This window comes from Capricornis sumatraensis, chromosome 10 (genome assembly GCF_032405125.1).
Source record: "Capricornis sumatraensis isolate serow.1 chromosome 10, serow.2, whole genome shotgun sequence".
NCBI classification, from domain to species: Eukaryota; Metazoa; Chordata; class Mammalia; order Artiodactyla; family Bovidae; genus Capricornis; species Capricornis sumatraensis.
Genome location: NC_091078.1, coordinates 89,484,006 through 89,497,369, shown reverse-complemented (window position 1 = coordinate 89,497,369; position 13,364 = coordinate 89,484,006). Strand labels below are relative to the sequence as shown.

Below are 13,364 nucleotides of genomic sequence, written 5' to 3'. Positions count from 1 at the left end.
ATTATAAGAAGATCAAATATAATTTTAAGAGACTAATAATTAACAAATCTACTTACCAAACTGTACATCTTTTTATTGTAAATTATATGTGTGAAACGTCTCAGTGAATTCTTTGGTGGATGTCATTTAATCCTGCCTCACCTTCCATAAAATTAACTAGCTGGCCAAAGTTTTTTTTTTACTACCCACACGTGAGTCTCTAGGAACCCCTGAGGCATACTCTGAACAAGCCTCATTTCCTCTATAAAAGAAATCGAGTTTGATCAACTGTACAGAACTTAGGCTAATTAAACTTATACTAGCTATCAAAGGAAACTGCAATCTTGCAACTTCAGGTGTGTTTTAAAATAGGAAATACAATTATTTTTCTGGATGAGCAGACTGAACAATAGCTTAAAGCTACAGAATCCAAGTAGAAAGCCTTTTAAGAGTCTTTCTAGTTTTATAATTTGACTTAACTGCCTCTCCACACAACTGAATAGTCAACTTGTTTTTGTTTGTTTTTTAATCAGTTGAACCCAGGAAGAATTCCTTGCTCCTCTCTGATAATATAATAGCCTCTTGAGAACCCTTTACAAAAATACAGTTTAGAAGCATGGAACATACAAAAAAGGAAACCATTTAACTTGATAATACCCCACCCAGGTAATTCAGATACCTAAGATAATTTTTCATTGGAATTATTTAGTTTGGCCAAAACGCCAAACTTCAGTTACACTGTAAAATTACTCTTCTTTCTTACACTTTTTTTCATTTGTCACTTACTCCTGATTCTTATCAATTGTCACTTTCTTTTCCTTCACTTACAATCTAATCACAGTTCAACCAAGAATGTCACTTACTGTGAAAGTCTTCTTAATTCAGAGTCAGGATGCATGCCACTGTGCTGACAGAGTAGACAAGAAATGTCCAAGGCCAGAGTTGTGCTGCTGAGATCTGTACCATGCCAATGCCAGGTACCTTCAAGCAGCTGGCAACCAGTAACGCTGTAGGAACTGATTCCAAACTACCTTTCAGAAACTAAAGATTTCATATACAGAGTGACTCGCTGATAAACAATTTAAGGGGAGAGTCCTTACTCAAAGTTATTGAAAGCTATGAATAATCCCCATGAAACTACATTGCAAGTCTACTTGGGAAAACTTTTTAAATTTGATTTTTCCTTTAAGAGATTCTGGGAAAATCTCGTATTTTAAAGTAACTTCCATTCCAGTTACTGTATTTGGATTTGTTCCACCGTACCTGGATTCATTCCAATTTATCTGTGGAACTGGGCAATAGTCTTTATTCGGCATTTCTTATATTTCTTGAATGAAAATGGGATGGACTAGTGGGATTAATGGCTAGGTATTTACAAGACACTAGTAATTCTGCCATTTTCTCTGTATAAAGATTCTTCCATGAAGAATCTGGACACAAAGATGGACAAAAGAGACAGGAGTTCTAATCCAGATCAAGTTCTAGAAGTACAGCTCACCTTATCTCTCTTATTAAAAAAAAGTTAGATGCTGAAGAAGCTATTTAAATATTCTTCCAAAACTTTAACAGAAATGCTAAAATCAGTTACTAACATAATAAATCAGTGTACCCTGACTTTATTTTTTTTTATTTTAAAATCTTTAATTCTTACATGTGTTTACCCTGACTTTAAAAAGATATTTTCACTTATGATTAATAAGAAATATGGAAGTCTGAATTGTGGCATGTCAGTCTCTCAAGGACAGCTAAGAAGTGATGAATTGGCAGCAAAGTCGGGTTTTTCAATGCATATATTGATACCCAAGTGCTCAGAAAAAATTCTTTTCGAGTCTACTATCCACGAATTTACCAGAAAGCCAAGTTAACAACACAGCTAATCTCACAGATATCTGAGTTAGCCAGCACCATTTTGCTGGAGAGGGGAGACTGGACACTGCGGGCAGTTGAGAAGGTTATAATCTTTGGAAACTAAAGGCGCCGGCAGAGAGGCCTCTTTCGTGGTCTCTGACGAAAAACGTTAAGGGAGAAGTAAAACCGCCCCAATTTCCCCAGAACGGTCCTCACTCGAAGCTCTGGTTCCAGGAGACGCACGCTTTGCTGAGGTAAGACGGTCCCCTACGATTTATAGCCAATCGCTCGCGAAGGGTAGGTGTCGAGGTGCGCAAAGAAGGCCGCCTCACCCGCCTTCGCCTCCTCCAAGTCCCTACATCTCAGCGGAGCGGAGAGAAGCGAAGGAACCTCCGGGCCAGCCCCGCTGCGCTGACGGGCGTCGTCGTGAGCCAATGAGCGGGCAGGGAGGCGGAGCAGGCAGGCTGGCGGGGCGGGATTTCCCGCGCCATCGCGCGGCCGCTCGGCGCCCGGCGAGGGCGGTGGAGCCAGCGAGAGAGGGCGGGTCGGGGTCAGCTGCTGCAGGCGGGCGGGTGCGGGGAGCTGTGGGCGGCCGCCTCGTCTCTTGCCGCCGCCCTCCGTTTGCCACGATGCCGGGGATCGACAAGCTGCCCATCGAGGAGACGCTGGAGGACAGCCCACAGGTTAGGCGGCGGGAGGCGAGGGAAGGAGCGGGGCTGGCCGATTCCAGGCCTGGCCCCGCCGCGGCCGCAGGTGCCCGCCCTGGCCCAGGTGGGCGCCGCCCCCCAGTATCCCTGCCGGTCGCGGGCGGCGCCCGGAGCTGCCGAGGCCGGGCCGCCCTCCCGAGGCCCGCGTGGGCCTGCGTCGCTGGGCCGAGAGCCGCGCTCGGGGTCTGGGAGTCGGCGGGCGGCGACCAAACCGCCGCCGCCGTGGCTGATGGGCCCGGCGGTCGCTACGCGCCCGGGGCTCCCTGGTATTTGACAAAAGATGCTTTTTAATTGCCGTGATGTGAGGTGATAAATCCAGATCCTGGAATTTTCTTTTCGAAAACCCCTTCGGAGGAAATGCAGGAGGAGAAAAGACCCTGTAGACTTAATGATTTCTGATCAAGCTAGGGAAGGAAATGGACAATTTTGAGGGGAAAATACTGAAAGTCTGTTGATTAGCCCGCGCGGAAAGCCCTCGGCGAAGCCCGTCACGGATCCCGGAGCCTCCCGGCCGAGCGTCGTGACCCTGAGTGCAGCCGCTGTCACTCGGGCCGTGCATGCCGAGAGGTGGACGGCGCCTTTGCGGCTCCACGACTGCTGCGCCCGGGTTGCAGACTAGGCTCTAGTAAACTCATCAAAATAAAAGCCCCGTGTTTTGTGCATTGGGGATGATGCTGGTGTGGTTGCTCTAGCTTAAGATAGTCTCTTCCTTAAGATAGGAAGACGTAACAGGGACTTATGTTTTCAGTGCTGAAGAATGAAATCAGCTATGTTAAAAAAAACATGCTAGTAGGGGCTGAAACTTGGGCTGAGAAACTTCATCCCTGGGCCTGTCTTCTTACACAATAAGGGATTCGAGACGAAGTTGCTCTTGGGCTACCACTTAGAATGAAGACAGTTTTCTGAAATGTTCATTTAGAACTACAGTTGCACATATTTCCTGTGTCTTAATGGTTTAAATGACTCCAGAAGAACAGGAGGGAGAGGCTAGATCCCACTTTCCTGTGTGACTTGTCTGCCATGGATATGGTGCTAGTTTTGACTGCCAGGTTGGAGTTGGGCTCTGATTGTAGAATTGATTGGGCTTTTTTTTACGCTGAAAGTTATCTTCACAGGCCCGATCCCTGCTGGTAATGTACTCTTATCAGCCTATACTGACACAAAGAGAGACTAACTTGGCTTATTTTGACTGCCAGAATAATAGCCAGTTCAAATATTTAATGACTTCTGTAGTATAAAGTTATAAGCTACATTTGTTTCAGATGTTTAGCATAAATTTTGTGGGATGCATTGGTCAGGTACACTTTGTCATTTTACTTTTTTAAAAGACTCAACAGGCTGCCTTACCTTTCTTCTCTTCCCTGGCCTGGCTTTTATAGCTGCTCATAAAGACTGCTCAGAATGGGTTTCACAGTGCCCTTAGCCATGACTTATGAGGAGGGTATAATCTGTTAACTTATCTAATTTCTTGATTTTTTCACACAGTAAGTTTACAACTTGAGCATTAGTTTTTTGTATTTTTTTTCTGTTTTTTACAAGCATGTGCCATATTAGTATTAATTTTTAATGAAAGAGCCACATTGATAGTCTTTCAATTTCTAGAAGTAATAAATCTGAACTAGTTAATATTTATTTGGGAAAGTTAATTGGGACAACTGGGATTTAGAAAGGGAAAACACTGCGAAGCGATTCTAGGGGAAAACTTGTGGCAAGAATGAAAGCCCTGGATCTGGGATTTAGGATATAGTCTTTACTGCCAGTTGGTACCTTCTACTTTATGGCAAGTCACTTAACTCTCTAAATTTCAGCTGTTAGAGATAGTGAAATTTTAATCTTTGTACTTGATTATAAAAATAATAGTTGTTTGCTTCAGATAATTTAAAGGTACAGACAGCACAGTTACCTGTCCAGCACTCAGGAGTAAACTCTGTTAATGCTTTGCTTTCTTTTTTGTAGGTTTTTTTCCTTTCTCTTACACCTTTTAATGTGATTGAGATTATATTGTGTATAATGATTTTTATTTGGCTTTAACTACACATGATAACTTAAGTATCTTCACACATTATCACATACTGAATAAACAACTCAAAGGTCGTGTGTTTCCTTGACTGGCTTAATATGGTTGTCCTGTTGTACTTTTGTAGTTTATATATAGAGCTCAGATGAATGCTTTGGGATATAAATTTTTGTTCTTCTCTAGACTGTTTATCTAGCATCAGTTCAGGTCAGTCACTCAGTCATGTCCAACTCTTTACGACCCCATGGGCTACAGCATGCCAGGCCTCCCTGCCCATTGCCAACTCCCAGAGTTTACTCATATTCATGTCTATTGAGTCAGTGATGCCATCCAACCATCTCATCTTCTGTCATCCCCTTCTCCTCCCGCTTTCAATCTTTCCCAGCATCAGGATCTTTTCAAGTGAGTCAGCTCTTCACATCAGGTGACCAAAGTATTGGAGTTTCAGCTTCAACATCGATCCTTCCAATGAACACCCAGGACTGACCTCCTTTAGGATGGACTGGTTGGATTTCCTTGCAGTCCAAGGGACTCTCAAGAGTCTTCTCCAACACCACAGTTCAAAACCATCAGTTCTTTGGCGCTCAGTTTTCTTTATAGTCCAACTCTCACATCTATACATGACGCTGGAAAAACCATAGCCTTGTTGGCAAAGTAACGTCTCTGCTTTTGAATATGCTGTCTAGATTGGTCATAACTTTCCTTCCAAGCGTCTTTTAATTTCATGGCTGCAGTCACCATCTGCAGTGATTTTGGAGCCCCCCAAAATAAAGTTTTCCACTGTTTCCCCATCTATTTGCCATGAAGTGATGGGACCAGATGCCATGATCTTAGTTTTCTGAATGTTGAGCTTTAAGCCAACTTTTTCACTCCCCTCTTTCACTTTCATCAAGAGGCTCTTTAGAAAAAAAAAAAAGAGGCTCTTTAGTTCTTCTTCACTTTCTGCCATAAGGGTGGTGTCATCTGCATATCTGAGGTTATTGATATTTCTCCCAGCAATCTTGATTCCAGCTTGTGCTTCATCTAGCCCAGTGTTTCCCTTGATGTACTCTGCATATAAGTTAAATAAGCAGGGTGACAATATACAGCTTTGACGTACTCCTTTCCCAATTTGGAACCAGTCTGTTGTTCCATGTCCAGTTCTAACTTGCTTCCTGACCTGTATGCAGGTTTCTCAAGAGGCAGGTCAGGTGGTCTGGCATTCCCATCTCTTTCAGAATTTTCCACAGTTTATTGTGATCCACACAGTCAGAAGCTTTGGTATAGTCAATAAAGCAGAAATAGATGTTTTTCTGGAACTCTCTTGCTTTTTTGAAGATCCAGTGGATGTTGGCAATTTGATATCTGGCCTCCTCTGCCTTTTCTAAAACCAGCTTGAACATCTGGAAGTTCATGGTTCACGTATTGTTAAAGCCTTGGTTTGAGAATTTTGAGCATTACTTTACTAGCGTGTGAGATGAGTGCAATTGTGCAGTAGTTTGAGCATTCTTTGGCATTGCCTTTCTTTGGGATTGGAATGAAAACTGACCTTTTCCAGTCCTGCGGCCACTGCTGCATTTTCCAAATTAGCTGACGTATTGAGTGCAGCACTTTGACAGCATCATCTTTCAGGGGTTGAAATAGCTCAACTGGAATGCCATCACCTCCACCAGCTTTGTTCATAGTGATGCTTTCTAAGGCCCACTTGACTTCACATTCCAGGATATCTGGCTCTCAGTGAGTGGTCACACCATCGTGATTATCTGGGTCGAGAAGATCTTTTTTTGTATCTTCTGCTTTTGTTAGGTCCATCCCATTTCTGTCCTTCATTGAGCCCATCTTTGCATGAAATGTTTTCTTGGTATCTCTAATTTTGGTGAAGAGCTCTTTAGTCTTTCCCATTCTATTGTTTTCCTCTATTTCTTTGCATTGATCACTGAGGAAGGTTTTCTTTTCTCTCCTTGCTATTCTTTGGAACTCTGCATTCAAATGGGTATATCTTTCCTTTCTCCTTTGCTTTTCACTTCTCTTCTTTTCACAGCTATTTGTAAGGCCTCGTCAGACAGCCATTTTGCTTTTTTGCATTTCTTTTTCTTGGGGATGGTCTTGATCCCTGTCTCCTGTACAGTGTCATTTTACAGGATTTATCTAGCATAGAGTCTAAGAAGTTGATAACAGAAAGGAGGAAAATTTTTAAAGCTCCTGATATAGATGTATTTATTAGATTATTTAATCCTAATCAAACGTGGCCTGCCAACTGCTATATAAAACAGAACTTGGAAGTTGTGAAGGACTACCCTGAATTACAGTTACTATTTTTAGTTTTGTCGTGTGTGCTAAGTTGCTTCAGTCATCTCCGACTCTTTGCGACCCTATGGACTGTAGCCTGCCAGGCTTCTCTGTGCATGGATTCTCCAGGCAAGAATTCTAGTGTCGGCTGCCATGCCACCTAGGGTTCTTCCCGACCCAGGGATTAAACTTTGGTCTTTTACGTCTCCTACATTGACAGGCGGGTTCTTTACCACTAGTGCCACCTGGGAAGCCCCTCTTTTTAGTTTTACTTTACAATAACTAAGTATTAAAATAGAGGTATATTTGCAAGTCCAAATCCAGATAATTGAACAAAAACATTTTAAAGTTTATCTTCTTCAAACTGTACCATTCTGCAAAAGATAGCATTTGTTGAAGTAGGAAATCTGAAGCCTATACTAGATATCTTATCCACGTTTACATATTGTTTTTAAGTCAGAAACTTTCTGTTTAGTAAGAACAGATATAATCTTTAAAAAATAATTGATTTTATGTGTAAGATAAATATCAGTGATTCATCCAAGCTAAAACTGGGAACTCCAGTCCCAAATGGAGGCTTTTCTCTTTGGCATAATGTGAAATACTCATAGATTATGAGGCGCATTTTTTTTGATTCACATTTTGATATCTCTTATATTGAGATGCCTCTTATACTTGATGTTGTTTTCCTTGTAAATTGCCTGCAAATGTACACACTTGGTTATTTCTCCTAGTGACGTGGCTGCACCAAGTGCAGCTTTTCAATGTGCAGCCAACAAATCAATTTAACAACCACTTGAAGGATTATCAGTCCTGTTTTTTGTCTGAAAATATTTCTTTGACAGCTGGTAAAATGAAGCAAGTGTTGCCATCAAAACTTGCTGACTGGATATCAATAGTTTGGAAGAAAAATGCTGGAGATAAAAGTGGAGCACTTCTAAGAAATATTTGTCACCTGCTTGCGGCACAGAATAATACTGGATGTGAAAACATGGCTAGTGATGACTCTTATGCCAAAAAAATACAAGAGTTGAAATTATAGGGACTTCCCTGGTGGTCCAGTGGTTAAGACTCTGTACTTTCAATGCAGGGAGCGCAGGTTCAGTTCCTGGTCGGGGGAAAAACCATGCAGCATGGTGTAGCCAAAAAAAAAAAAGAGGTGAAATTTTAGAGTTGTATTAATTTAGGCAATTTGTGTTTTCTTTTTTTGTGTTTATATGAGCACTATATATAAAATTCTGCCAAAGTTCTGTTCCCATGAGTATAAAGTAAAAGCTTCAAAACATAAGAAAATTTCAATTCATAGCTTAATTGCCAGCATTATTTTGTTTGTTATACACGCATACTCAGTTGCCCAGTCATATCCATCCCATGGACTGTGGCCCATCAGGCTCCTCTGTCCATTGAGTTCTCCAGGCAATAATACTGGAGTAGGTTGCCATTTCCTACTTCAGGGGATCTTCCTGACCTAGGGATTGAACCTGGGTCTCCTGCATTGCAGGCAGATTCTTTACTGTCTGAGCCACCATAAAACTGGTGCAGCTCACAGTGGATGTCATCATAGATTCTATGAAATGGTACCATATTGATTGCATTTGTGTAAGCTGCTAACTTTAAACAGTCATTATACAATTTTGAACTTGATATTATGAACTTAAAAACACAGGGAAGCTGTTTCAACCCTGTTTGAGGCTAAGAACATCTTTGTAAGTTTACTACATGTTTTTGCATAATGTTTTATTCCTTGAATTAGAATGATCATTTTTGAAGATAAAAAGAAAAACCTAAGTGGCAGATTTTTCTTAGGAATAGAACTACCTAAACAAGATTTCATGACGTTTTCTTTTTTACATATTAAAATAACGCTTGGGGAAGGAGAGTAGGGCACTAGAGCTTTAAAAAAAAAAAATTCTGTCAGATTTAAATCTCTGAGGCATACTTTGGTTTCTTTTCAGAGTGTATAAATTTTTTTCATTTTTAAATCTCTGGGGCATTGGGAAGTGCAGGACTGAGATAAACTGGGTTCATATACTGGCATGATTTTGTGCTGCTTTTTTTTTTAATCATAGTGATTTAACTGCTTCTTTTGAAAATAGGAAGCTAAGGAAGAAGTTGATTTTTTAAGAACCAATTTCTAAGGCTCAGGTGTAAATTAACTAATTGTACAATAAAAGTAGACCCTGATGCTGGGAAGGATTGAAGACAGGAGGAGAAGGGGACGACAGAGGATCAGATGGTTGGATGGTATCACCAACTGCATGGACATGAGTTTGGTTTGGGCAAGTTCCGGAAGTTGGTGATGGACAGGAAAGCCTGGCGTGCTGCAGTCCATGGGGTTGCAAAGAGTTGAACAGGACTGAGTGACTGAACTGACTGACAATAGAAGTACAAAGTTGCTTTTTAGATTTTAAGATGTAATTATCTCCATAACGGTTGAAATTCAATTCTTCGCCTGCCTATGGGATATAAAAAGGTGATCATAGTTTGCCTTAATATGCTGTTTCCTTATCTCTAACAGTCTGAACATTTACTGACTGACAAGTTTTTACTCTGAAAGTGCAGGTAATCTTTACATGCCCATGCTCATTGTGAAAAAAAAAAAAAGAAAGCCTAACAATATAGAAATGTATAAAGAAGAAAAAGTAACCCCAAAGTCTGCACTCAGAAAAAATCTTGTTAGCATTTTACAGGCCATGTTGGGGATGGGAAGTGGCACTGAGGTGTGATTTTGGATTGCAGTGGGGAGGGGTTTGATATCAATACAACTAGAAGAGACTGGAAAAAGAGAAATAATCATTCTAAATTATCCTGAGAAGAGATATTTAAAATATTTATACATGCAGTAATGTTAATTTAGTTCTATCTGAGTCTGTAGATTTAGTCTTAGTTTAATTGCAGACTCTCTAATTCATAAAAATATACCTTTGTTGCTCCTTCTGAGGTTTGTGTGACATAGTTGGAAAATCTCTCTGTTTTAATGACGTGAAATTGAGAAAAAGAACTCTGACATCTTAGCATTTCTATCAAAAAAGAGAAAATAGATTAAAACTCAGAACTTTTAAGAGTTCCAGTATCCTATGATTTTTCCTTCCTTTAGGGGAAAAAAAAAAAGATTTCCACTTGACTTATATAATGGTTAACATAAACTTACTGCTTTTATTTTATACAGACAAGGTCTTTACTGGGTGTATTTGAAGAAGATGCCACAGCTATTTCCAACTATATGAACCAGTTGTATCAGGCTATGCATCGGATTTATGATGCACAGGTAAAGAACTAAAGGCTGACTCAGTGCTTTCATAAAATGAGTCCTTAAGCCTATGGGGACAGAAATAGTATGTCTCTTATTTACTGGTGTTTAGCCCTGTCTGCATTGCAGAGTAATAAACATTTGTTGAAGAGAAGAGTGAAGATTAAGTATTTTGTATTACAGAGCTCACATTTCCGTTACTGGTGTATAGTTTGTAGCACCACAAAAGTGATGATCATATGCTCCTCTTCCCCAAACAGAGTAAGGACTTTCTTAGTGAAACTCATTGATAGTGATCTTTGCCTAAGATTTGACTGAAAACCCCATATTGTGACCAGTATTTTCTCTAATCATGTTTTTAATCTTATGGGATACTTCCCCTTTTTGAGCAGAGGACTTGAAAGTAGCTAGCCTCTATCTAGTTAGAAGGTAATAAAGATTAGATATAGCTCCCAGGTATCAGAAGATACATTTTAAAAGAAGGCAACTAGATTTTTTAGTTGACTAGACAAAAGCCTGTGTTTATGCACTGTAATTATAAACTTTAACAGCAACCTGGGTCCTATGATAAACTCTTTTTGGGATTAATTAAGAGCACCAGTTTCTTTGTTTCTCCTTAATTTCTCTTCTTTCTGAACTCAAATGTTCATTAGGTACTTTAAAGTTACTGTGATAGTTATTTATTTTGCTTAGTGATAGGTCTCTCAAGAATTTAATTTCTGACTACGTAGATTAATGTGTAAAAGAAAAACTACATTTGTCATTATACTCATCACTGAAAAAAGTCTTCAAACCAAAGTATTGCCTTCATATGGCTGTGTTGCTGTACTATATGACTAGGTCGACCACATTTTGGTTGTATGTTATTAAATGCTTCATAGTCTATTATCAGCATTTAGAGAACAGGGATAATCCGTCAACACTGAAGACTGTCTTAAGATTTTGCTAAATAACGTTATATACAGCTTACTTCTAGCTTTAACTATTAGTTTTTATTAGCCGAAAAGAAAAAGCACACGTCTGAAACTCTGCTAAATTTCTTGATGGTGTCTATTTCATGGTTTGAGTCTCCCTGTAAAGTGCTTTAGTTGTAGTTCCCTTTCCAGTGATTTAAGAGAACATGTCGTACAGTATTTAAGTGATGAATAAAAGTGGCGTAGGTATCTTCAATGAAAAGTTTTTTCTTTATCTGTACTATTGTGTTAATTTGAATGTTCATCTTTTCCAGAATGAATTAAGTGCAGCAACACACCTGACTTCAAAACTTTTAAAAGAATATGAGAAACAGGTACCGTATATGAAAGTTTTAAAAATATGATTTAAAATGTGTCATGATACAGTATCTATATAGATAAACAGAATTTCTTTTCAGTAATTCTAAGCATTTTAGAACATATAGAAGGTAATTTTGATACGCTATTGAAATTCCATTATGCACTAATGTCTAATTTTAATGACTTTATGTTAGAGACAGAGGCTATCTGATTTACCTCTTTTTTCAAATGAAGAAACTGAGGCTTGCTCAAGGTTATACAGCTGGCTAGCAGAGGAACTGGAGCTAATTTTAAATATCTGAATTCCTTGTGTGGTGTGCATTCCTATATATCATGTTGATTGGTTACTTAGCAGACATTTTAATTGATGTGTACTAAAATTCTATAAATTACACTATTTTATAAAAATGATGTTTTTAGAGCTTATTCAAAATTTGTGAAGTTTTCTGAAGTTATTTAAAAATGAAAATTATAATGCCCCCCACAAAAGACATAGAGCATTGGACCTTTACTTCATCTCTGTTTCTCACTTTTCAGCGTTTTCCACTGGGGGGTGATGATGAAGTTATGAGTTCTACTTTGCAGCAGTTTTCAAAAGTTATAGATGAGGTAAATGCTTACTTTATTTTGCTTGGATAAGAAATCTTATAATTAAGTTAGTCAAGTTGTTTAGCGTTTATTGGGAACTTTCATTATGATTTTTATGAGTAAATCTCAATTATAAAAGATTACTATTTAAAGAAGGACCTTGTTTCCAAATCTTGGTGACTGTCTTATAAAAATAACACTTAAAACAAATTGTTTTCAAGGAATAAGTGTATAATTGTGCTCTCTTTACTCTCATGTAACATTCAGCCTTTTATTGTGTTGTTTGATGTAGGCAGGGAGAGAAGAGTTAAGCTGTTAATCAATCACAGGACTGCCAGGGGATTCCCTGCCTGTTTTTTAATTGGGTCGTGTTTTAGTCCTATATTTAGGAGTTCCTCATTCTAAAGAATACATGTCCCTTATCAGATGTGTGACTGGTAAATATTTGCTGCTACTCTGTGGGTGGTTTTTTTGTGTTCTTGATAGCATCCTTTGATGCATAAAAGTTAATTCTGATGAAGTCCAGTTTCTATTTTCTTTGGTTGCTTGTGCTTTTGTGTTATATCTTAATAACCATTGCTAAATCCAAGATTATCACATGTTTTCTTCTGAGAGTTTTAAATGGAACATTTTTGACTGTCAAAAAATTATGTGATGACAAAAAAAAAAATTATGTGATGTTAGTGTTCCCTTATGTAAATGTTATCAACATCTTTTTTTTTTTTCTTTTTTTAAACTACACTTCTACTACAGAGCAAGTGGGATCTTAGTTCCCCAACCAGGTATCAAACCTGTGACCCCTGTAGTGGAAGTGCAGACTCTAAACTGCTGGATGCCATAGAAGTCCCTGTATCAACACCTTCTTACTAGATTTTTTGTAATTTCCATAATGCTGGTTGATTGTCTGTTTTTAGTTATTTGGGTTTTTTGATCTTTCTTTTACCAGCTTAGCTCTTGTCATGCGGTACTTTCAACGCAGCTTGCTGATGCCATGATGTTCCCCATTACCCAGTTTAAAGAAAGAGATCTGAAAGGTATTGAACTAAGCTTATGTTTACTTTCATTAGCTGTCAGAAGATCACTGCTTATAAAATGTGTACCACTGTACACCTTAACCATTTCTGACTGTATCACTTTTACTTCAGTTGTTAAACATTTATAGGGGCTCCTGCTAGACGTTAAGCTATATACTGAGGAGTACTGATATGAGTAAGATGCCACATCCCTTGAAAAAGCTCAGAGTAGCAGATAGGTAAACATAATTACAGTACTCTGTCTCTTGTAATTTGGGATGAGCATGGTGCAGTGAAGGCTGGCTCAGAGGAGGGCGTCAGGAAGGCTTCACCACAGATGTGACAGGAGCATTGAACAATGAAGAAGAATTTGCCAAGAGAAGAGAGTCATTGTTTGATGAGAGGGACCAGAAAGCACAA

At 39.2% G+C, this 13,364-nt stretch overlaps 1 protein-coding gene across 1 annotated transcript in view; it reads left to right on the top strand.

Annotated features, from left to right (window-relative positions):
• Positions 1-2,426: 2,426 nt before the first annotated feature.
• APPL1 (adaptor protein, phosphotyrosine interacting with PH domain and leucine zipper 1) overlaps positions 2,427-13,364 on the top strand; it is a 32,833-nt gene continuing 21,895 nt past the window's right edge. Inside the window, exons 1-5 of the mRNA XM_068983189.1 lie at positions 2,427-2,510; positions 9,989-10,087; positions 11,298-11,357; positions 11,881-11,952; positions 12,878-12,965. Coding sequence (XP_068839290.1) covers positions 2,457-2,510; positions 9,989-10,087; positions 11,298-11,357; positions 11,881-11,952; positions 12,878-12,965 — 373 coding nt within the window. The 5' untranslated portion in view covers positions 2,427-2,456. The remainder of the gene's footprint in view (positions 2,511-9,988; positions 10,088-11,297; positions 11,358-11,880; positions 11,953-12,877; positions 12,966-13,364) is intronic.